Source organism: Gavia stellata, chromosome 25 (assembly GCF_030936135.1).
Source record: "Gavia stellata isolate bGavSte3 chromosome 25, bGavSte3.hap2, whole genome shotgun sequence".
Taxonomy (NCBI): Eukaryota; Metazoa; Chordata; class Aves; order Gaviiformes; family Gaviidae; genus Gavia; species Gavia stellata.
In genome coordinates this window covers 842,091-867,372 of record NC_082618.1, presented here as the reverse complement: position 1 = coordinate 867,372, position 25,282 = coordinate 842,091, and the positions used below count along the sequence as shown (strand labels likewise).

General features: G+C 46.1%; 1 protein-coding gene across 1 annotated transcript in view; it reads left to right on the top strand.

The window, feature by feature from the left end:
- The window catches only part of TSPOAP1 (TSPO associated protein 1), a 70,772-nt gene that overhangs the window by 31,718 nt on the left and 13,772 nt on the right, over window positions 1-25,282 (top strand). The window contains exons 12-25 of the mRNA XM_059829472.1: window positions 1,673-1,693; window positions 5,337-5,520; window positions 5,862-6,082; window positions 8,432-8,541; window positions 10,137-10,246; window positions 11,689-12,504; window positions 13,037-13,188; window positions 14,216-14,809; window positions 16,762-17,064; window positions 17,355-17,534; window positions 20,810-21,937; window positions 22,537-22,663; window positions 22,820-22,971; window positions 23,147-23,315. Coding sequence (XP_059685455.1) covers window positions 1,673-1,693; window positions 5,337-5,520; window positions 5,862-6,082; window positions 8,432-8,541; window positions 10,137-10,246; window positions 11,689-12,504; window positions 13,037-13,188; window positions 14,216-14,809; window positions 16,762-17,064; window positions 17,355-17,534; window positions 20,810-21,937; window positions 22,537-22,663; window positions 22,820-22,971; window positions 23,147-23,315 — 4,267 coding nt within the window. The remainder of the gene's footprint in view (window positions 1-1,672; window positions 1,694-5,336; window positions 5,521-5,861; window positions 6,083-8,431; window positions 8,542-10,136; window positions 10,247-11,688; window positions 12,505-13,036; window positions 13,189-14,215; window positions 14,810-16,761; window positions 17,065-17,354; window positions 17,535-20,809; window positions 21,938-22,536; window positions 22,664-22,819; window positions 22,972-23,146; window positions 23,316-25,282) is intronic.

Sequence of the window (25,282 nt, the reverse complement as noted above, 5' to 3'; positions counted from 1 at the left end):
AGATTGCTCCATGGCTGCAAATAGCATCTCCTTTGAAGGGGGCCTGACCTATATCTGAATGGGAAAGCCTGAGAGTGCTGGGCTCCTACTGAATGGGACTGAAACTGTTGCAGGCTGGGGGAATATCATGGGGAAGTGACATTATGTACTGCCCCACTTCCACGTCCTTTCTAGGACATCTGCTTTTGGCTGTAGAGACACAGGATCAGAGCTGATATGGGTGCTGCTTTTATGTCAGTTGATATTTAGCTCACTTCCTAGCAGCCTTTAAGGGAAGGGAGGTTAGATGCTTGCCAAATTTTTTCTGAACTAATTCATTGAAGGATGGGAGAAGCTACTTAGGTTTAAACTAGACATCTACCTGTGGAAAGGAAGAAGGGGACAGTCATTTTGTTCTATGTTTTGAGAGGCTGGCCGTGTTCTTCTGCAAGGGCCTCATCAGTTAAATATTCTTGCTTTCATGTTACTGGTACAGAGATGTTTTATAAGTCAGTGACACCAGGTGGACCAAAATAAGAGAAATTGTCATTAAAAGCTAGTTTAATGTGGAGCAACAATCATTTAAACGACTTAACTATAATCATAGTCATTCCAGAATACCAGTGTAGGGCAAAATTAGGGGATTTGGGGTGCCTACACTGCATATTGTCATTTTTACATGTGTTTGGATTGCTTTTTGATGTAATATTAATGAAGAATGAGTGTGATCCATTTCTCTGTTGGAAGAGTTCAGTCACATGATGGATGTAAGTGGAGTCTCCCTCCTTGGAGATGTTCAAAACTGAACCAGCCAAAGCTCTCGACAACCTGCTCTACCTGACCCTGCTTTGAGCTGAGGGAGTTGGACTAGGCGATCTCCAGAGCTGCCTTCCAACCTCAGCTATTCTGTAGTTCTGTGATAAGGCAGTTATGGGGGTGAGTAGAGGTATGGGATGCTTTCTGCGTGCAGAGATGCCGTGGATAGAAAGACTGTCTCAGCTTGGAAAGAAAACCTTGAGGGTTATCATCATGGGAATGAAGGAGTTCAGTAGTGGTTCCAAAGTACATGAGACGGGATTCTGAACTGCCTTTTGCACTGCATAGATGCAAAAGATGACAGCCTGATTTCAGGAATCCAGCGTAGAATTTTGTTGGGAAATACGGTGAATAGAGCTTAACTTTGCTTGTTTTCCCTGAGCGAGGAGCAGGGTGCGTGACTGAGCAGGCTGTTAGCAGCTTGAAATCATGTCAAAGCCAGGTTCTGAGCTGTGCCTTGATTCCCAGCACTCCATGGTCTCAGACCTGGGGAAAGGTCTGGACACAACGTGTCCATTCTGTTGATTTTGTGGGTGGTTGCAAAGTGCTGGGAAAAGAGGGCTTGAAACTTAGCACTGACACTCAAAACGTATTGTGATCTGGCTCAAAGCATACTGTGATTTGGAGGCCCTCAGACAGTGTATGATTATCTTATTCGTGCATTTGGTATGTGGGATTTGGCTTTTGTTTAGCAAGCAGATGCTTGTGGGAATGAGGTGGGAATCTCAGTATGGAGCAAGGCAGACACTGTAAGTCAGTGAGAAAACAATTTCATTCAAACTGAGGGTTGGGTTATCTTTGGCAGATTGTTGATTTTTGGCTAGTGTAACTGCTGATGTGGTTTTATATCTCTTTTTGCTTTTCTTCTTGCTACCAGAGTACTCTGGATTGCATGCAGGTACTGCTATAATCCTGTCAAACAGGACATTTTTCTCCTCTGTCCTGACTTTGACAGTTGCTTGATATTCTTGTTTAACTATACTCTGGAAAAGATTGCAAGAGTGTCACCTCCAAGCAATAAATGTAATTAAACGAGCTAGCACTATGAGTTTGATGGAGCAGCTGCTCCACTGTTTAAATGTTTTGCTTTCACGACTAATTAGAATTAGAAGGTTTATTTTTTTGGCATGCCCAGATTTTTAGATTTGTCCAACTGTGCACCTCCTCCACGTGTCACATACATTTGAAGGTCTTTTGGGAGCTACTTGCAGTCCAAGAGTGAAGTGTTTCCTTCAAAACTCAGAAGCAATGGCGATACCATTGCAAATGAAAGTGCCGCAGAGAAAAAGAGAGATCCTGCTGTCTTTGTAATTGGTTGGAAGATGGGAAGCAGAGATTGTGAATAATAGTTTTCACAGAAGAGGTAGAAAATAATGAAGTTACAGTCTGGGAGCTGTGCTAGCCTGCCTATCCACAAATGATTTGGAAAGAAGGCTTATATGGAGGTGATGGGATTTGTAGCTGATAGAAAACTGCTTTCAGCAGTCACCTTCAGATCTGACTGCAAAGAGCTGTGAGAAGATCTCATGAGTAACGGGGAGATTAAGTGACAGGTAACACTGACTGTGCAAAGGCATGCACCTGGAGGAGAAGCAGCTGTGACTAAACGTGCACAGTGGTGGGCTCTGAATTAGCTGTTGTGGCAGGAAATGCAGTGTTTGAGGTCGGGTGTTTTTTTTAAAATGTCAGCTTAATTCACAAGTCTGGTCAAAAAGGTAAGTAAAGTGTTTGGAACTTTTAGGAAAGCAATTGGCAACAGCCCAAGGACATTATTAGGGTATGCCCACATCCTGTAGAAGTAGCACGCACATCTATGTGGTGTTATGGAAGTTCCTTTAATCCCTTTGGTGTTAGCCCTGCTTTGAGCAGGAATTTGGACTGCAGACCTGTAGAGTTCCCTTCCAGCAAAATCATGATTCTCTGATCTCAAAAACGTATGTCAGAAGATACAGAGAAAGGTAACAAGGGACATCTGGATGGGGAACGTCATCTGTAGGAGAAGTGTAATAGACCAGCTAAGAAGGAGAGAGTCTAAGAGGACAGGGCTGAGCTGGTGGTGTTTGGATCTAGCTTGGTGTGGAAAATCAGAGTAAGTTCCTGAATTGGTGGTTAAACTGACCCCACCAAGCTCTGCTCCCTGCTCTTGCAACCTCTTCTGGTAATCATGCTACTCAATCTCAGTTGGTGTGAGGCACCTCTTTCTCCCCCTTTTGGGTTGGGCATAGACACAAAAGTCTCCTCTCTTTTCTATGTCTGGGGCTTGATTCCTGCTGGTTCCCTGAAGCTCCTGGCTGTGTCCTTAGGCTCCTTTTCCTTATCCCCCTGCCCCCTAGCACTGCTCTGGAAACTTGCTGCTTGCCCAGCTGCGTGTAAATCTCTGCAAGTAGTCTGCTAGAAGTACGCATTGTGTATGGTGTGGCAGTAATACTTAAGGGCTGTTTGTACATTGTTTTGAGTAACACAAGATCTAAAAGACACCTGACTAGTTAGGTATCTCAGCATTAAACTGTGGATTAGCCATGTTATTGGCTTGGTCACCAGTATAAATGGATTTAAACTGTGATTAATAAATTTACAGAACCAAGGTACTATGATGATGCTATTAAACACAATATCCAGGTGCATCTGCTGGCTCAGGTCTCCAGACAAGATGAGAAAACCCTCTCTGGTCCTGCAGTCATTCTGTACCTTTCTCTTGTCATAGGCTGCATCCCAAGGTGGGGTCGGGGACAGATGTTGGTCTAGATGAAGCCCTACTTTGATCCAGTGCAACTGTTCCTACTGTTCATGGTTTCTTTTCTCTATTAAGTTGTAATGCGTAGGGGAGAAGCGTTTATGTGAAAAATCTTAACTGTAAGTAGATTCAAACACTCATGCTTGCAGAGGAATCCCGTACAACATGACATAGTGAACAAGGAGTTGACTCTGAGCAAGTGGAGAATGGGGACACTTCTGGAAGTTGCTCATGGCATCTGATATTCTCTTTCAGTTCACAGACAGTTACTTCTTGCCAGACTGCAGAGACTTCACCAGGCTTCTCTTAAAGACTGAGAGCACCTAGCTAGCTGTGGAGAAAACAAGTGATAAACTTGTTTAAAACAGATATGTCACAAGAAAATAAAAATGCATGCACCCTCGTAAGTTGGTAGGGAGTGGGCTAGAAAGATTTTATGGTACTCTGAGACCAGAAAGAAAACTTTTTCTAGGTCAGATGTGTTATTTTTAGAGCTGCTTAAAACCCAGACTTTCTGTCTCACATAATATTTCAAGGCGTCATTTATTTTTTGGGTTGAAAGGAGAAAAAGACACTTCAAAAACATTTTGTAGAATGGAAAATTTTGAAGAGCACAATGCAGTCACCTGTTTTGATGCATCTTACCTACGCAAAATGAGTGACTACAAAGCCTGGTGTGATCTCAGCCCAAAGAGAAAAAAGGGAACAAACGTCATTTCTTGCAAGGGAGAGCCTGCACCTCAGCCAGATGCACTAATGCCAAATTAAATATCGTCTGCATTAACTCAGCTGAAGAACTGCTGATTAGATGATATATTCCCATCCAGCACTAATGTTTTTTGTTTGCTTATTACCTGAAGTGCATGAGCAGGGTCCACACAGGCTATCTGTCTAGGAAGCCGGAGTAACCTGTTGCATGGTGGAAGAGTGAGAAGAGGGAAAGGGGCAGTTGCATTCTCCTGGGAATTGATTTACCTACAACTATGGAGTAGGTGGGGATGTGTAAGGACAGCCAGGACTCAGCAATATTTTGGAAGGGGAAGGGCTAGAGATGGTAGAAAGAGAATACTCAAAAATACAAGTGGTTCTCTAGTAGGAATGTGTCCTTCCCTCTCTCTAGTATTTCCCCAAGGCTCCCTTGCATCTCATCTTGCTGACATGTAGCTTTCTTGTGCTCAGCATGCATTTCCCTGGAGCAGGTCATCCCTGAAGGACCTGGTGGCAAAGTGTATGGGCTTCCTGCATCAAAGAAATGTCCTGCAACATGGGCCAGGGTGCTGATGCTCTCTGCCCTGGAGGAGCCAAGATCTGGAGGGACAATCGGGGGTCCTGCCCAGAATGGTAGGGAGGCCAGGGTAAATTTTTGGGAGCTTGCTGGAGTCTCTGGAGTGATGGACGAGATAGAGCATTGGGAGAGCAATTCCTTTTGGAGACGTGATTTTAATGCTCCAATAAACATGCAAAGCCTTTTCAATCTTTTTCTTTTCCAGGCTTATTTATCTTTGACTTACCTCATCTGGTCTTGTGCAGGGCTTGGATAGGATATTGAAGTTCAAACCCAGCATTTCAGGGATAATTCCTAATTGAGCTTGCAGTCAGTCTCCTAACAGATGATGAGTCTTAGGTTTTCAAAGATACTATAGGTGCGGAGCTGCCAGTTCCTATTGACCATTCCTGGGCAGGGCACACCTTTAGGTTCTTGGACTCTGAGACCCACTGAAAAGATGCAGCAAAGGCAAATGCTGTTTGGAGCCTCACTGGTGGTTTTGATGTGGGTTTGTGCCTCATGTTGTGTCTCTCCTGTCAGGCCCGGGTGAAGGACCTAGAAGACCAGTGTCGCAGTCAAACAGAGCAGTTCAGCCTCCTGTCTCAGGAACTCAAACAATTCCGGCTTCAAACAGGAAAAATCGACCTTCTCACCTCCACGCTGGTGACTTCTGAGCTTCCTCTTGCTCTGTGCAGCTCTACCCCACAGCCCCACTGGGAGAAGGGTAATTGCTGGAAATGCCTGCAAGTGTTTTGACAAATGAGTTGTTGTTTGTGTAAATGGAAAGGTGTAATGGAAATAATGCAAATGTTTAGTTAACTTTTGGGATCTCTGTCTCTATCGCTCTCTTTTGTAAATACCTTTGGTTTATTTTGTAGTCATAAAGAGAACTTGGCATTTCTCTGACCAAAGAGAGCACAGGGTGTCCCATCTGTTGCGCTGTTAAATGAGTCATATTTTTAGAGATTTGAGCTGCTCTAAAGACTGTTTGCTCACTGTGATGCTCACTGCTGATCTTGTATTCTGCCTGTGGCTAAAAGTAATGGACAGATTATTTCATTTCAGAATCGACTGTTCCTGGATTGCTCACTCACCAGAGCGCAAAGAAGGTTCACAATGAAGAGGCAGATGAGTTGGAGTCATCACAGCGGGCGCCTGATGCCACTGTTGGCTCCCCAGTTGCTGCTACCAGTTCTCAGAAACAACCCAAGAAAGTGGAATCTCAGTCAAACTCTTCAAAATCAGAATCCATGCAGAACAGTCCAAAATCCTGCCCAACTCCAGAGGTCAGTATGGGAGTCCCCTCTGCGGCCTGTGCTTTCTAGCCTCAAGGGAATAAATGCATTACTGAGAGCACCAGTAATGTCGCATTCATTGCCTCCTGGCTGCCTGAAGAAAACGGGGGAAAAACAAGAGAAAAGCTGTAGGAGAAAATTGAAAAGACCTTGGATGCCCATGTCTGTAATGCTCACTTGAACATATTGCAGTGCTCCAGGAAGGAAACAATTGGCTAGACAGAGTGCTGGGAGCTTGGAGAAGGAGTGGGGTAGGGAGCTCGATTGGTGGGAGGTGTGGGGAAGCTCTTGCTAAGCTTCCTTGTGACATCTCAGCTACCATTAAAATACACAAAGGCTAGGAACTGTTATTTTTAGCATGCTGAGGAACTGTGTCCAGACTATTTTTGGCCTTGAGCTGTGGATGAGGGGCTCAAACTTCTTTGCTGGTGCTTTTAGGTATTAACGTTTTACTTGGTGAAAGAAACAATGGAAAGATGCTGAGTTTGTGCCAGCAGAGGGATGAAATTAATAGGCTTTACTTGTTTGTGTCACCAAGATCTCATAGACGGTTGTTGCTTCTCCTCTCCAGGAGCTCTTACATAGTATCATAAGGTTCACTTAAGCAGTCTTTCATGCTCCCTGCTGTACATGACTTGATGTGACAATTTAGGGTAAAGTGCTGCTGTAGGTGGGGCTGGGTGTGATGGCATAGGAGGCAGTGTTTGCTCTTTTGGTCCACTGATGTTTCCTGAGCGCTAAAACCTTTGAGGCCACATGGGGTGCCTCATTGTATGTGTGGAGGACACTGAATTCTTGAGCTACCGAGGCCAGGGCACTAATAAAGGGATGCTGCTGTGGCAGGCAGTGCCTGCCACTGTGTCAGAGCTCTGAGAAGCTGTCATGTTCAGAGGTAAAGTGAAGGTCATACCTGAGGACGAACAGGTATGTGACTGCTATCAATTCTGTAGTGGGGAAAAATTACTATTTTTTAGTTCAAGAGAAGGCTTGGAAGCCACCATGCCTCCATGGAGAGATAAGGCCAGTAGTGAGATCAGTGTGGGATCCTTGGAAAAGAGCCAGTGTGTAGAGCATTTGGCTTCAGCAACACATGGTTATGGGAACACTCCAGAGTGTTAGCCAGGCTACTAAAAGCTACTCCTTTTGTGTCTGCCTTTAGGTGTTAGAGGGTGCAGTTGTTTGTTATCCTAGGATATGATGCGAGATTGCATTACAGGGAGTACGCTACCTTGAAAAGGTGCTCTGGACTCTTTCAAAGATCAACTTTGGCAGTTCATATACTAGAAAAAATACCCACTTTGTGTTCTGGTGCCTACAATGGGTCTTCCCCAAAAGCATGTTTGCCTTGAGGTCTGCTTTAAAAAGGCAGCTTGAATTGGTTCATTGGCACCATTTCAGACAAACACAAGGGAAGTGCGGTTCCTCAAGAAGTGTGATTGCATTACATAACTCATTGCCACTGGATGTAAAATTCCAAAATGTCACTGGGACCAAAAAGACTGAGACAAATTTCTCAAAGGTGCTTCTGCCAGTAGCCACCAAATGCATTCAGGGTGCAGGCTCCAGCTTAGGAGGAGTAGCTGATTGCTAGAAAGCGAGAGGCTATACCAGGCAGATGAGTTTCGTGCTTGCCCTGTCTCTTCTACGCTTTCCTTCACCATGTGCTGCTGGCTGTTATCAGAGCCAGCTGTTTGGACTAGATGGCCCTACCAGTTCCAACCAAAGCTCTATCTAATGTTCTGAAAGTACATAAACATCATGTTGAAGTATTTACAGGTGCTGGAGGGGAATTGCCTGAACAAAAGCGCTTAGAGACTTGGACATCTATTAGAGCTGTAAGGTCTCCTTTGTTCAGATTACCATTTATGTTGCGCACAGGGACAACTACCATTTAGAGGTAGCAAGAAATTAATATACTGAATTATGGATATGTAGGGTGGAAGGGGCCTCCAGAGTCTCTAGTCCAATCTCCTACTCCAGTGGGACTATCACCAACACTAGACCAGCGTGGCCATGGCTTTGCCTAGCTGGTGCTCTAAGTTCTTCAAGAATGGAGATCCCGCACTTCAGTGGGAACTTGTTGCAAGGCTGCATCACCCACCCGGGCAAGGAGTTTTTCCTGATGTCTGACTGGAACCCCTGAAGCTGCAAGTTGGAGCTGTTGCCTCTTATTATTACTTCTTCACCTTAAAAGTCATTCTTCCAGATGGTCCTTAGCCCAGTGGCCAGACTGGCACCATACATGAGCTTAGAGGACTTGTTCACTGATGTTCGAACCTTTTGAGTGCTCCTTTACTCTGATTTGGGCCATATCATATCCTTCATCTTTAATGTTTTTAGGTGGACACTGCAAGTGAAATGGAAGAACTGGATGTTGACAGCATCTCTCTAATGCCAGACCCAGGCAGCCAAGGCCCTGCAAAGCTCCAGGTGTTCTTAGCTCGATACAGGTACGGGGTCATTTCTTGTGGTATATGAGATCAGACAGGTTATCTCATAGTTGCCTACTTCACACTCTTCTCTAGGATTCACCACTGTTAGGGGTGGGTATTAGGTTAGACCATGTATCTTATTCCTCCATGGGATTTTTTGAGACCTGTTATTTCCTGCACAAGCAAATCCAGTGTGCTTAGCTTAACCAAAACATAGTAAGCTCATCAGTTGTTCAGTGAACAGCACTGTGTGAAACTTTTTTTTTAAATATGATACTGGATGGAAAATTGAGTTTGAATTGACACTTTTCTTGAAATGTCTGATTTCTCCAGAATAGTTGAAGAAATTTTCTCCAAGAAATCTTATTCCAGCAATTAAGAAAATTTCAGCCCAGAATTTCTGAAGCTTTTGGCCAAAATCTTTCTGGCTGTAATTTTAAAAGGACGAAAAAAAAATGCACAGAATAAACCCAGATTTTTCTGCTAACTGTTGCTATCCACTGAGCCATCATGGTCAAACCCAAATCACTATTTACAGTTCAAAGAGTATTGACATATTCTTTAGCTTTTACACTGTGGATTGGGAGGAAGAGAACTGGGATGATTCTGTGCTTGTGAGAAGCAGATCAAACGTGATCTGTGTCTTCATGTCAGACTTTTGGGCCCATAAGGTCTTGCTCAGCCTATAGAGAGGATAACATTGCTTTGACATGTTGAAATCCCTTTTAAAGACTAAACAGCAGGAATTGGCAGCAGGTGCTTGCAAAGATAAAGGTTTTTCATGAGGCATTTTCCTGTGATAGGTGCTTTGATCAGCTTGAGGATCACTGGGTAGGCAGGTTGGAACTACCTGGAGTCCACATCCTATCATCAGTGTATTTATTGTTGTCATGATAGTGAAGCTTTTGGGCTGCTCGTTAAAATGTGGAGTTACAGCACTGAGAGTTTAATAACTTGGAACCTGAGGGCTGGATAATTATGAAGAAAAAGACTAGAAACCTTTTTTTTTTTTTTCCACTCATGTAACATTCTTCTTGCACAGATCAGCTCATTCTTAGAGTTTTAAATTGGGAATTAAACATGGGAATTTTGAGATTCTGTGCTGTGCTTGTCCATGACAGTCATATGGCAAGTGAAGTGTACCTTACAAGTTTGGGGCATTTTTTATTCCCCCCCCCCAAACTATTAAATGCATGAAATGTAGAGAGCTATCTACATAAAATAGTTAAGGGTGCAGGTGAATTTAAGGATGTCTATTTTAGAAATGCAGAGTCTTACAATGGTACACTCAGAAACACAGCAGGCGCTCAGGTAATTCAAGTCTATTCTCAAAGATTTTCTTGAGTCGCTCGGATCTGTTCCTTCAGATGTCACAAGACATCTGTTCTGCTACTCAGAAAATTATTCCTACCTACTCTTTCAACATGGAGCAGTATGTTATTAGTTATATATAAAACAGTAAACTAGAGTCTCCACCCTTGTCTGTGGAATTTGCTGCTTGCAAAAAGTGGATGCAGTCCCAGTGAATTGTAAGCTGATCTAACATCACAGCTTGAATGTGTTGCTGTGGAAGTTCCTATACAAAGTAAGTCTTCGTATTGTAAATATTTCAGCTACAATCCTTTTGATGGACCTAATGAAAATCCAGAGGCAGAGCTTCCGCTTACTGCTGGAGAATATATTTACATCTATGGAGACATGGATGAAGATGGCTTCTTTGAAGGTGTGTTTTAGTAGAATGAAATGTGACCGAACTGCTGTGGAGAGTTGATCTCTCTTAAAAAAGCAAGAGAGGAATTTAGTGACTCTTGAAACTTCAAGGTAAAGGTTTCCTGCCCAAAGGTAGTTTGTTAGAGGGAAGAGCAGATTCTGTTGGAAAAAGGTTTATTTATGTCATGATTAAATTAAGTCTAAAACATGAAATCCTGGTCTAGTGATTTCAGTGGGAATTTTGCCACTGCTTTCAGCAGAGCTCCAGGTTTCATCCCCATATGGTTCCCCCCTAGCCACAGAGAGGAACATGTTCAGCCCTGGGCACCTTCTGCAGATGGTCTGTTTCCCTGTTTCCAGTGACTGCAGAGTCAACCAGAGACTGTAGGCAGTTGATGGTCTAGATTACCTCTTGCTCTTATGGCAGAGTAGGGTATAAGATAAACAGTCCAAACTACAGTTGTTAGCCTATGTGGTGTCATACAATGTGTTTCTCTTTTGGCACCTTTGAAAACATGATCCTCGTTGACTAATAGGCAGATGGAATTGAAACAAAGAATTGTGGACTGTAAATTTGTAGTGAAGTTTCTTTGTGGAGCTGGCTTACTTAATGGGATGAAGGATTCTAATTTACTGAGGTGCTTTGCAAGAGCTGAGGCAAATGCATGCCATGTTGCGCTGCTTGCTCCTTGACTGTTCTGGCTTTCTTTCTTTCTATTTCCAAGCTTCTCATGTATTTATTTGTTTGTTTGCTTGTTTATTGTTTAAAGAATAAAAAGGTTATTCTTTACTAATGTTTTCTGCTTTCCCTGCTTTCAACTGATTTGCTGTAGGTAGAGTTTGAAAGGGGAAAGTAAGTGCAATCCCTACGCACTGCTCATTTGACTGTGATTCGGTGGTTCTTGCACGTACCAAGAGTCCCCAGTCATCCCCATGGGTCCTTTTGGGACATCTGTATTACAGAAGCTAGCATAACAAAGGAGGGAACTAAAAAGAAGGCCAGAGCCGAATACAGAGCTGGAAGGATGAACTTTCTTGAGGAAGTACTGCAAAACCCAAATCTGTATGGCTGGGAGAAGATGTAAAATCATCAATCTGCATAGTTTTGGAAGGCTAGAAAAAGACACTTAAGTTAGTGCAAGAGCTGTGATGAGGAATGATGGGATAATGAAGAAGGAAAAACCCTTACGCTAATTACACCAAACAACTTTCTAGTTAGTTGGCTCTGGAATGTGTGGAGCAGTGAGTCTTCTCACTGTGGCCATTAGGATCTAACTAGGGAAGCCCTAGGAAATGCAGGAAACTTTGCCAGGAATAACCTGCCAGAGGGTTTCTTTCATTCCTGCCTGCAGTGCAGTTATGACCTAGCATAGATGTTGTCACGTTGTCTTCACAGATGGGTTGGAAGGCTGAACAGTAGGTGCAGTGGTAACAGGTTTCCTGTTTTTTGTTTAGGGGAGCTGATGGATGGCCGGCGAGGGCTGGTCCCCTCCAATTTTGTTGAGCGAGTTTCAGATGATGACCTCATGACGTTTCTGCCTTCGGAGCTGAACGATCTCACCCATAGTTCATACCAGGAGAAAAGTTTTGTCAGTGCAAGCACCAGCAGTGGAGATAAGAGTGATTTCTCCATTGAAGAGAGTAGCATCAGTCCCTTGGCCAGTAGAGCAGAAGGAGACCAGGAGGAACCTGTTAGTCATACAGCAGTGCCTTACCCAAGAAAATTGACTTTGATCAAGCAGCTTGCCAGAAGCATAGTTGTAGGCTGGGAACCACCACTTTTGCCAGCTGGCTGCCCAGACATACAAAGCTACAACATCTATGTGGATGAAGAGCTACGTCAAAATGTGAAGAGTGGCTTTCAGACCAAAGCAGTGATTGAAAAGCTGGATTTAAAGACAAAGGCTTACCGAGTATCTGTGCAGACTGTGACAGAGCAAGGCAGTTCTGATAAACTGCGATGCACTTTCTTTGTGGGGCAAGATTTTTGTGTGGCACCAACTATGCTGAAAGTCAGAAGCGTCACTGCCACATCAGCAGAGGTCATGTGGCTTCCCTGCAACAGCAATTACAGTCACACGGTGTATCTCAATGGGGAGGAACGTGACATAACAAAACCTGGGGTCTACTGGTACACCTTCCGCAACCTGCAGCCAAGCACTCAGTATGTTGCCAAGCTGGAGGCCCAGCCCTTGAAAACACCTTGGGAAGAAGTCCCAGAGGGGCAGGAGCAGAACTCAGCTGTGATACACTTCACTACCCCACTAGCAGGTATCAGAGCAGTCATGCCCGTTGCCACTGTGCCTGGAGTGCTTGTAACAGTGTGCTCTGTCATTACTTTGCTACGAAGCCTTGGGGCGAAGGGAAGCAAGGTTTATTAGGTCCCAAAGCCTGAGGTGCTGTACTGTTTTGTCTTAATGTTTTTCTTCCTTTATTTTAAAAATTTATTCTCTCTTCTGTTTTCATTTGCTCTGAGAAGACATCCCCTTTGCTGATTTGAGCAGCATGCCTCTCAGGGCATGGAAGATCTGGTTTGCCATGACCTTGCTCTAAGGGTTGCTGCATCTTGGCCTCAGCTACTTTTGCAAAGTTCTGTTTACTGTATGTTAAAGCTTTCACAGAACAAGAGCACCTGATTTTCTCTGGTTCGGTCTATCATTGCCCAAGACTAGCCTGGCTGTTCTAGTACGGTTCTGCAGTGGCAAGTCTGGCATGGGAGTTTTCTCTTTGATTCTAACCAGGGTTTAGTTTAGCTTTATGCTGTAGTCAAGTAAGCAAGAGGAAAATCTGTTTGGTCTCGCAGGCACACCTGACGCTCCTTTGGATGTCCAGGTAGAAGCTGGTCCCTCGCCAGGTATCCTCGTTATCAGCTGGTTACCTGTCACCATTGATGCTGAAGGATCTTCCAATGGAGTTCGAGTCACTGGTTACGCTGTGTATGCAGATGGACAGAAGGTATTGTGCTGATGCTGTGCAAGGCTGACGTTTGTGCAGGTGGGTGGCTGGAGGCTGGTGCAGGGGTAGCGGCCAGTTGCAGAGCTTCACTGGAAAGCTTGATAAGTAAGCATGCCATGAGGAGGCTCTGACAGTCCTTGGTCTGGAAAGGAATGTTATCGGAGAAGGGACAATGCCTGGGCTGTTTGTTTTGACTGATGCACACCAAAAAAGACATCTGTCCAGATTTTTGATGCGTTCTTGATATAACTAAGTTAGGAGAGTTCCTGTGGCAGCACCCTTCACTAGCAAAACAGGACAATTAGTGTCAGCCTCCTCTGTCTCACCCTAGGCACCAGCTTGATCCTTGGGGAAGCAATGAGCTCAATGAACAATGAGTCCACAGGGCATGGACAGAGTACAAGTACACAACCTTGCCACCACTTGGGGCTTGTCTCTGGACTATGAGCAGTGAGGTGTAGCTCTCCAGCCCTTTCTTAAATTAGAGACAGGTGAAGGGAGAGGTGCACAAACACCCCAGGGTCCAGTACGAATACTGATAAAGAACCTCCAAGTGGCCTATGATCTTCTGCACACATGATGTTGTGCCATTGGCCATGGGAGAGGCAAGCCACAGCTGTTTAAAGGAGCACAGTGCAAAACAGAGTGGTGCTTTGTTGGATGATTGCTCTTTTATCATGGAAATGCTTTTTCCTCTACACAGGTCAAAAAAGGAGTCTGGGAGGGTAGGCAAAAGGGAGGCCAAAAAAAGGGATAGCCTTTTAAAGCATAGGGAACAAGGAGAGTTAAAACCTGGAGTAGGAGAGAATATAGTAATATTTTATAGAATATCCAGTTTCTCAAATAGTTATGATAACAATTTCTCTCTACTGTTCATTCTTCGCGGATATTGTGCGGAAGGGTGAGAATTCTGCATGCTTGCTCAGAGCTTTGGAGTCTGTCGTTAACTTTGGGTTCAGAAATTGTCATTCTCACAAGGGCTGAGCTGTGCACAATAAATAATTGTTCCTTGTTTTTTTGCTTCCAGGCGATAGAAGTTACTTCTCCAACAGCTGGGAGTGTCCTGGTAGACTTGTCCCAGCTTCAGATGTTCCAGGTGTGCCGGGAGGTTTCTGTGAGAACGATGTCTCTGTATGGGGAGTCGGTGGATTCAGTTCCAGCCCAGATTTCCTCAGTGTTGCTGCGAGCCTCTCACTGCTCATCACCTTCAGATTCTGCTGTTTCTACCACTTTTACCTCTAGACTGCCCCGTGGAGAACCCAGGGGGTCTCTGCCTGCACGCAGCCCACCCACGCACCAGACGGCTGCACGCCTACTTCGACAAAATGTTCCCACTGATAGCTCAGATGCCAAATTGACTGATCTCTCCTCCAGCCACGACGGCTCGGCGCGATCTCTGCCAGAGAAAGCCTCTTCACCGCTGCACCTCTCCTCTCCCAGTGCTTCCTTGGTGCAGGTTTTAGGCACATCCCCACAGGGATCGGACACTGCACAAGACAAGAAATGCCTGACTGTGCCTCCTCAGCAAGCTGGCAGCACAGTGCTCCCCGGTGAGGGCACGGAGCCTTTCCCTTCAAGGGAAGAAGAATTGCAAGGCCTGGGTGAAGGGACGGAGGTGCAGGTAAGTGTTTACATCTCCTGCCCAGTACCATGTGTGCTGGGAAGGAGAATGGATCATTTTGGGGAATGGAATGAAATGCCACTGAGCATCTTTCTGTGCCACACTGTTGCCTTTGGGCCATTGTCCAGTGGTCAGCAAATTGGCAGGGAGTATTGGCTGATGTTGTGTACCTCGAAGAGCAGATGAAGCTCACCACTTGATCGCATGTGTGCAAACATCAGGAATAGAGTCAGGGAAGCAAGAATTAACCAGAGATAGAAGGTGAAAAGGATGTTCCCACTGATGATGATGTCAATGGTAGTCTGGCATTGCTGTGCTCTCTGACTTGAAGGGGTCTTCCCCAGTCTAGAGGGTTTGTGCAAAGCAGAGTAGGCACTCTAGCACGGTGGAGCACCTTAGTGGACTGCACAGCAAGGCAGCCATGTCTGGAGAAGAACTGGCAAGCTGTCGTGACACTGGGTATTTGGAATCCTGTATGGTGGGTGAATGCTTTCAGGGCTTTTTTAGGACAGTGGTGAGGACGTCTGAGAGCCCCATAAGAAAACAGGTAAATGATCTATAAGGTGCTCACTCTGTGACAAGAGGGAAGTGGGTCATGTTGGTGTGTGATTTATTATATCAGGAAAAAGGACCATTTTCCCATTCTGGCCTTTGACATCGGGGACTCAGGGGAGTGCTTCAAACTGTTAAATTCAGCATGAATAGTAATCATGGCAGTGTGAGCCTGCAAAGGCTCAGAGTTAGACAAAAGTGGGGAAGACTTCTGATAATTGCTGGAGCATCAGCAGCTGTGTGCGCCCAAGACCAAAGGCCAGGTAAATACGCAGAAGAATTGAGATGTTAAGTCCAAAATTTCTATCATCGTTCTTCAACCCCTGGTTATTTGCTGCTCACAGTACCTCAGGTCAATTGTTGTGATTCATTTGCCTGCATTTAGATGTCTAGTGTAGATGGCTACACGTGGGTGGGTCGCTTTGCCTCCTTTGTAGTCAGCGGAGTGAAATGGGTGCTTCCAGGATGCAAATTGTCCTTCTTGCTTGACATGTGTGTCTTCACTTGGCTGTTGACAAAGAGAAACAGGGCAGAAGGACCTGGCTGTCAGATTAAACATGAGATCTAGACCTGTCTGGCTTTTGCCTGAGCCCAGGGGACATTCAGAAACTAGGCACTGCAGTGTCTAAATGTCCCTAGGGGTCTGATCCTGTAAAGTGTGTCTAGTACGTAAGGACAAGGTTGTGCTCATTGTAAAATACAGTGGAGGCTGCCTTATTTTAGAGGGAGAGTTAGAGAAAGGGGTGGTTGAAGGCCCAACTGCCTTACTCTCCTCATTCCTAGGGTTCCGCTCCTCTGTCTTCCAAGCGTTTTCTTAAACACCAGACTGAACTGACTGGAAAACAGACGAAAACTTAAAATTTCTGTATTCCAACTAGGTGACCTAACCACAAGTCTGTGCAGTTTTACTATCTGTGTATATTCTTCTTCATTAATTCCCCTTTTTTCACAGCCCTTACCAGCTCCAAGAAGCGCTGGAGTAGTGTCCTCACTTCCAGCTCAAGCTAACCTGCAAGCTGGTGTGTAGGACATTCCTGTGGCAGAAGAGAGTGGGAAATGACCGTGTTGTATAGCCTGGGCTCTTCTTGCTGCTCTAAAAGTAGTTATTGTCAATACATTTCTGTGGTTTACATGGTCCACGTGTGGTGGCCAAAGCTGCAGCAGTGGAAGGACTGTGTCTACTTGCAGCTATTGTCAGGGAAGGGTCTGATCCAGGGCTGGCCAACCTTCCCAGCTGCAAATTGCCTGCCAGAATATTCATATGCCAACAGCGCAGAACGCATAGAGTTTGTGTCAGAGAGTTTGGGGTGGTAAGGACCCCCTTTTGGCGCACAAGTATTGCATGATATCTCCCCCAAGTTTCATTGTTTGGCATGACCTTTTTATGGTTTGTTTCCCAGATGGAGCAATCTGTAACCGAAGCGCCAGAGCTGGAAAGCCCGTCTAACGGTAGTCTGAAGATACGTATGGAGACCTGCCATGCGTGCTCTGTGGAAGAGTCACCAAAAGGTCCCAATGCTGAAAGAGAGAAAGAGGCAAAGGAGAAGCACTTGAGCCCAGAGCCTCTGCCCTCCCCCAGCCAGGCTGAGGGAGCAGAGGGCACCTTCCGAGATGCAAGTGCGGGTGGGAGCAGCTGCCAGGAGTTCCTGAGGTTGTCCCCTGGCAAGGAGGTGATGAAAGAAATATCCAGAGTGAAAAGAGAGGTTTGTTTAACCTTGGTTGAATGTCTCTGCCCATGGAGGGATGTGGATTGTATTTGACACCCCTAGGTTTTACAATCTCGTGCAGTACTGTTCTTCTGCAGGCTATAAAACGTGTTTGCCAGTTTTGTGTGTCTGTGTGTACCCACCTGCCAATTTCTGCATTGGGTGCTGCCCAATTTATTTCCTGCCACTCTTTAGCTGGATGTGTACTAGAGAAAGGTAAAATGCTATTTCATTGCTGAAATAGAGTGCCTGAGAGGATTGAGGAAATCTGTTTTGCTTTTCAACAGCAAGAAGAAAAAATGTCTGAAATGGGAAGACGACAGCTGACCCTTTTTGCTGAGCACAACCGTAGCTCTGACCTTTCAGATATTTTGGAAGAGGAGGAAGAAGATGAACTGTCTTCAGAAGCTCTGGAAGAGAAGAAGTGGGAACAGAAAGAGCCATGTTACCGGGAGAATGGGGAAAAGGTAACTTGTAGCGAAGTAATGCTTGCGGGGAGTGCCAGTGCAGCCATCCCATGTCATCAGCTCACAGAAGGAGGTGCTGGTCTGAGCCCAGCACTCTCAACAGTGCTTGGCTAAGTTCCTGCCTGCTCTGCTTTTACTCCCAGTGTTGTCTTAAGCTAGTAAAAATGCGGGTTCTTTGTGAGAGGGAAGGGTGTTCATATGTAGTGAATGTACCCAGGGTTTAATTAGTTGGAAAACCACGCAATGTGATGTGAACTTTAGAACCCAGGGTTAAAAATCAATCCTATTGATTAAATTCTTAATATAGATATAAACAGGAGTCTGTGAAGTCCACCCATTTGTAGATCCTGTACCAACCCACCTTCCCTCCTAAGGCAAAACAGGCATGTGTAATATTTTGGCCTCAGTCCTGCAAGCACTCCAGAATGTGAATAACTTAGTGCAGATTATTTTGCTTAGACCTTGATGCGCTCTGTAGGAATGGATGGTTCATAGGAGCGGAGCCGTGGCGTTGCAGTTCAAATGTTGCAAGTGAGGAAATACTGATTGAGCTGAACTGTGAGTGATGATGTTAATTCATGTTACAAGTTCAAACAGTTAAAGCAAGTTAGTGTGTTATAACGCATCTGTGACAGGTAATGTGCTTGAAACTGCATGACTGGAAAGCGGTATGAAATCATACAAATTACGGCAGTTGAGATGAATGTTCATGAGGGAAAGTCTTAAGGTTGAATGACTGAGAAATTAGAAAGATTTGCAGGAAATGTGATATGCGTGTATAGCAAGAAAGCACCCTCATTTTTTTCTCCTGTGACCAAAGAACATCTGTAGTTTGTTGATGCTGAGCTGTGTGGCTGCTAGCCTGCAGCACAGATGGGACAGGTCTGGTGAGCATTAAATGATCAGTAGCAGACAGTGTAATGATTCTGGAGTAAATTTGCTGCTGCTCGTTTTCTCCTTCTGAAGGGCATTCTGCTTCCTGGGTGGGGAGGTTGGACGTCAGTGCAGCGTTTCAGGAGCCCCAGGAGAGCCTGGTGGCTGGAGATGCTGGGGCTGCCTGGGAAGGAGTTGTTGAAAGGGCTTCCAGTTGTTCCCCGGGCTTCCAAGGGATTGCACTGGGAAAAAATGGAAGAAAAACAGTTTTCCTGGAAGGAAAAAAGAGGAAATAAGAACAGTCAAGAACGTCATTCTTTGTCTCTTTTTCCTGGATGTTTTATTGGCCTGAATGTTTTTTGTTTTGGGTTTTTCTTTCCGAAAAAGAAACACTGAACCCACCCCCCCCACCCCCCCCCCATCCTGTTGCATTGAGCAAACTGGTGCTTCTTGACCTGATAAAGTGATTGTTTTCTGTTCTGGCTGTGGCAAGTTGAGGGTGTGAGCATGACAAGATGCTGAATGGGGAGAGGGCATCTGGGGCAGGAAGCTTCAGGGCACAGAGCTTGCAACACTGCTTTATAGAGTGAAGGAAAATGGTGACTGAAGCAGGCTAGGCCTCAGCAGGGCTGTTTTCTAGGATTCTGCGTATTTAGTAACGTTTTGGGTTATCTCAAGACTCCTCAGCCAACTGGGATGAAAGAATGGAGGGGTGCTGCTTTTAAAATGTTTAACCTCAAGTAAGTTGTTTAATTTCTGAAAGCATTTATTATATTAAAACTCAAAAGCAAAAGCCACAACTTTGTACACAGCTAAAATAAGTCTTACTGGACTTATTTTATGGTTGCATTTATAAATTCTGCATATTCCTAATTGGTGCTAACAAGGTAGGAGCCTAGAGCGCATGTTCTGTAAAGAGAGTTTGAGGAAGCTGAGCTTGTTTGGTCTGGCAAAGAGGAGGCTAGCAGGAGATCTTGTAGCTGCCTACAACTACTTGAAGGATGGCTAAAAGGATAAGAAAGCCAAAGGTGCCTTGTTTGTGGCAGATAATATAAAAAGAGGCAGCAGTCATGAGTTGCTGTTTTGAGAGGTTCATGTTGGAGATGAGTACAAACTTCTCTCCCAGGAGGGTGGTGCAGGCTTGGGACAGGTCCCCAGAGAGGTGGGGGATCTCCATTCTTTGGCGTTTTCAAGCTTCAGCTAAGCAAAGATGTGGATTTGCCGTTGGCAAGAGTCCTGCTGCAATTAGGAGACTGAACTGGAGACCTCTGGATGTCCCTTCAAGCAATTCTAAATATAATTCAAGACCAACTTTTGCTTGGACAAAGTTATGGAGGTTAGAATAATCAATAGGCAGCTTACAGCTGCCTTTTTTTTTCCCCCACTGTGGTTCAGTTTTTAATTCTCTCTGAACAGGCCTGCTCATGCCTGTAGCTTAAAATATCAATAGCTACATATGCTTTGTAAACTATTTGTAAATGTTTTTAGAACATGTCATGGTATAAATTGTCAGGGAATTTGAACAAGAGCCTTCCAGAGGTACCTTCCAACCTAAATTATGCTGTGCATTAGGGATTCTACCTTTTTATTTTAATATGAATGTATTAAGAGACAAAACATAAATTCTACAGTTGGTCCAAGACACATTTTAAAAATCAGCAGTGTTTTCCCAAAAGTTTTATGTAACCTGATAGACCTTTACCCAGCTGCAAGTGAAATACAGATCTGTGTGACCCCTTTGAGGTAAAAGGTTTTCACGCGTATTTGTGGCAACTCTGTTCACCCGGATTTGCAGGCAGTAAACTGCTGTAGAGCTGGACCTTGACAGATGATGGGAAGGGCTTGAGGGAAGGTCCTCCCATAGCAGCAACACCTCCAAGGGGTGTCTTGCTGCACAGGGTCACTTCCTTCTGTTCCAGTGCGAGGACAGAGAGGTAAGGGAGGACTGCGGGTCCTTGTGTGAGCACAGGCTGTGAGACTCGTCCCCGCGGAGGGAGGAACCCAATGAGCTCTAACGTGCAGTGAACAGCCGTGGAGGAAGTGTGCCTCTCCTGCCCCGTCATCCCAGGCTGGGGATGCTGAGGCTGTGGGGAATCAAGTGGGCAGGATGAAAGGTGCTGCAGATAGTTGTGTGTGTAGAGGCAGAGGCTGGGAGGGAGCTCTTCCATGCATTGGCCTTTCTTGCTTTCCGCTGCATTGCTAGTTCATCTGATTGTTTTGCCAGAAGACCCATTGCTCTCTTTTGCTTCCTACCCTTGCTTCGCTGCAGACCACAGTCGCCGCTCCATACTGCTGTGCTGGGAGGGAATCAGCTTTAACTTTGCCTCTCTTTTTAATGTTTATTTCCTCTCTTTTTTCTTTTGCTTGTCCTGGCTGTGGCTTTTCTCGGGGGCTGGGTACAGATGGATCTTTGTGATACTGACAGCGATGAGGAGATTCTGGAGAGGATACTAGAGCTCCCGCTTCAGAAGAACCACAGCAAGAAATTGTTTAGCATCCCTGAAGTGACTGAGGATGAGGATGAAGATGAAGATGAGAAGTGTGTTATGGAGGAAAAGGCAGACCCTCAAGACTCCTTGGAAACACTTACCTACCATCCAGGAAGGACAGAGGAGCCGCTCAACATCAAGGAGCCATTTCTAAAGGCAGATGGTAGTAATACCTCCACAGATCTGTCTGCTCAGACTCCGCGGGAGGAGCATGGTATTAAGGGGAGTAGAGGGGATGCTGACCATGCAAATCCTGCCTTTGTCCAGCTGGCCTGGAGTCATAAGAAGGCAAACTGGAACTGGGGCTACCGGGAGAACGATCCCAAGTCTGGGACTGGGGCAAGTCCCACTTGGAGCAAGAAGAAGGGAAATAATTATCGAGAGAAGATGCGGAGTCGGCCTGAGATGAGTAGGAAGAGACAGAATGATTTAACAGAGCACTGCAGTCGTCTGCTGGGCAACTGCAGCCAGATGGGAGGCGGGTTATACAGAGCTCCTAGCCTCAGGGAAGAGCTGAACATTGTCAGCAGTGCTGGTGGTAAGGAAGGGTTTGATATCTACAGTCGTGCCAGACAAGGCACCTTACAAAAAAACCACATGAAAGCAGTGGTTTCAGGATTTGCAGAACCTGCTGTGATGGCAACACGCTGCTCCAGCCCCAGGAGCCTGGAAATAGACATCGAATATGACTCCGAAGATGATCAGGATTCGACCTGTGCATCACCCCCTGAGAGCAGGCTGTGGCCAGAAAGGTCCCAGAGCTGTCAGGGGGACTGGAGTGATTGCTCCAGTCAATCTGAGCTTGCCCACGCGGATGGCAGAAGGGACCTGACCAGACTGGAGATGATGGAAGAGCAGAGTATGGAGTGGGCTGGGTCTCCGAGCCGGCGCCTGCAATTCTTCTGCCGGGAGAAGGAAGCACTGAGATGTGAGAGCAGTTCTGAGGAGCAGGGCTGGGAGCTGGACTGTAAGTCACCTGGCTGGAGAAGGAGGCTCGAACATCCTTCGAAGGGGATACGTAGCACCTCCTTGCACAAAAGGGTTGGGTGACTTTTCCTATTCTGGCTTTGAAGCAGCTTGCAGTGGCGTTAGCTTCCCTCTGCTTCCCTGGCCTGCCTGTATCTTGCTTTGTTCGGTGTTGTCCAGGGAAAGGACCCTCCTCTAGGATTTTCTGGAAGAATATCTGAGAGATTCTGTAGTTCTGTGCTGCTCCGTGGCTTTTCTTGTATTAGCTGCTTCTGCTTTTCCTGCGTCGCCGATGCAGTATTCCTTTTCGCACTGGGTCTTCCTCCCCATGGCAGGAGGCTGTGGGACCCAAATGAAAATCCCTGGTGATTTGTGAAGCTGATTTGTGAAAGCTTTGTGTAGATGATGACTGTAATGTCATTGCCTCCCTTCGAAATGCTCTTTCCTGCATCCTCACACTCACCAAGGGGATCATCACTGGTGCCTGGCAGGGTGCCTGCCTGTACTTAGTTCTGGTTTCCAACTCCCTTGGTATTTTCAGCTCTAGAGTGTCCCTGAAGAGGAATGTTGCATTTGGATGCACTGCTCTTTGTGGAGTGCGTTTGGGCTGAGCGCTGTTCATGCGAGTTGGAAGGCAGAGGCTGCTACTAACTCTCTGGTGGTTCCTGTTGCAGGCGTCTGGAAATAAAGATCCTAGGGGCCAGGAGCTGCCTGGCACAGCCGCCTGGCAGGCTCCCAGCAGAAGAGCGAACAAGAGCGTGAGAAGAAGCCAAGTGCAGAAACCTTTGCTCTCTAGTCCAGGTGAGTGTGCAAGCGGGAGAGAGTTGGGCAGCGGGAGGGAGGGAGGCTATTGGAAATGGCAGGGGAGAGGCTAGCAGGCAGTATTTGAGCCATGAAGAGCTATGGCAGGGGAATGGTGCTGACGTTATCTCTGGCATGTCCCCTGTCTGTGCACAGGTCCTCCAAGGAGCACCGCTTCAGAAACCTCTGTTAAAGATGATGGCATTAGAATATTTGTGGCTCTCTTCGACTATGATCCCGTTTCTATGTCTCCTAACCCTGATGCAGCAGAAGAGGAGCTCCCATTTAAGGAGGGACAGATCCTGAAAGTAAGAGCACACCTTAGTGAACGTCTCCTGCTCTGTATGGATCCAGGGATGGCGTAAACCTTGGGAGGCAGAGCCTCCTTCATCTTGGGAGTTTCCTTAGCTTCCCTTTCTCCTTTTTCTGTGCATCTCAGTCCCTGTAGCATAAAGAGACTCTGACCTGTTTTTTCCCTTGCAGGTATGTGGAGACAAGGATGCTGATGGCTTTTACAGGGGTGAATGTGCAGGAAGGGAGGGGTACATTCCCTGCAACATGGTATCAGAAGTCCAGGTGGAGAATAATGAAATCAAGAAGCAGCTCCTAAAGCAAGGGTTCCTGCCTGCTGACACACCAATGGAGAGCATAGGTACTGTGTCTCCTTTATGTGTGTGCTTGTGCTATTGTCAGCACGTTTCTTTGCTGAAATGTGGAAAGCTCAGTCGTGCTGTCAAGCTCTGTGGCCAGCGCAGCCCACCAAAACAATCTCTAGGGCTGGTCCCCAGGATCTGAAGGCCTGTTTAGTGGCTGTTGCAGTAGCAACATCGATGGATGAGGGAGGCAGGTGTTCTGAGGTCTCAGTTCATACCTGACTCTACTGCAGCACAGCGCTGCCCAAGGCTGCATTTGCAGCTGCTGGAGCTGCGCCTGTGCTTGAGGTGTTGTGTCCGTGAACTCAGCATGGAGTGTGAGTGAGGCTGATCCTCGCTAGAGAAGGGAAAGCAAAGTTTGAAGAGCAGCTGAAGGATGTGAACAAGAGTTTGCACTTCTGTGTTCTCTCCTTTGTTTTGTGAGTCTGTATTTGAGCCCATAAGGGTGACCCTGCTTTTGGGTGAGAGAATCTGTGACTTGGGAATGGAGGAAGATGGGGAGAGATTCATGGGGAAGGAAGGATGTGAAACAGCAAGGTAGGCAGTCAGGAATGTACAAGGAGCAGATGTGGTCCTTGGGCTCCTCCTTACTCACTCCCTGAATTACATGGTTCAGTGCTTTATGCACTGCAGAGGCTTTCCTGTTCCTTCCCACTCCTGTACTCAGAGTGAGGAGGGGAACCTTCCCTGGGATGTGCAGCCATCACAGCTTGGGCTGAGTTAGGCTGTGAGCTGCCCCAAGACTGCTGTCAACATACTGGTGTCCCAATGCCTGTCCCCCTTATCCCTCCCATCTCTTATCCTGCACCTCTTTGTGTACTCTCTGCTACCAGAGGCAATTGTTTGACGTACTCCACTTGTTAAAACAAGAGGAAGTTCTTTTTTCCCTAGCAGTTCAGCAGGGTAAAAGAGCACAAGTGTGGACCTGATGGCAAAGGTAAGCCTTGGTATTGACTGAGCTGTTCCACTGCCTCTCACAGGCAGAGGAGGAAAAAAACCAACCAACCCCCCAAAAAATAAAAAACACCCAAGAAAAAAAGAAGCAATCCAACTTGTTTCCATTTCCCTGCAGTGAGACCCAGCATCCATCCCTAGAGGCTAAAAGGGCTGGCAGTGCCCAGCTCCTGAATGTGGGTCTCTGGAAGGTTGGTCCTGAGGAGCACAGGGGTCGAAGGAGCCTGTTGCTTTCACTTTATGGCTATGTGGTTTTTTGCTATGTTTGTGTCCTTTGGCCTCTGTCATGTCTAGGGAGAGGAGAGATTCTTTTGAACTTGGGACATTCATAATGTTTCTCCTGCCTGTATCCTCTGGTGCCCAGAGATGGCTAGATGCCTGTGGTGGCCTTTGTCCCTATGCGGATACACAAGGCTCTCTGTCCCCTGCCCCACTGTGTGCTCTTGGAAGAATAAAGGAACTTAATAGCTCCGAGACGTCATGAAACGTAGTGGGTTTGAACATTTTCAGGAGGGTGGTGGTGGTGAAAAAGACATACCTTATGCGTGCATGCAGAGAGTAAACCTTGTTTCCTTAGGCAGCCGGGCTGTATGTACCTCTGTTGTTTTCCTGCTGCCATAAACCCATATTACAGCCTTGTAACTAAGAAAATGCCTTGGAGGGGTTGGTCTGGGAACTCCTTCGGCAGGCTCGTATGGGGACTCATCTAGTACTGACCCTGCTCAGTGCAGAAGCTTTAGCTAGAGACCTCCCCAGATCCCTTCCCACCTGAGTGAGTTGATGGGGTGCACCTCACCTGGCATTTTTCAGGTGTTAATGGTACAAGGTTTTATTTTATCCTTATGATGCTGCTTCTGAAAGATAAAGTGCAGCGAAGTTTGTCTGATGTGTACTGTGGTATGGCTAATGGGCATAAATATAATGTGGATTTCTGTGCTTATTTGGGATGTGGATCGTGCCTCATCTGCGTCCACATATGAGAAATGGACATTTGGGCTTTGCCCGTGGAAGT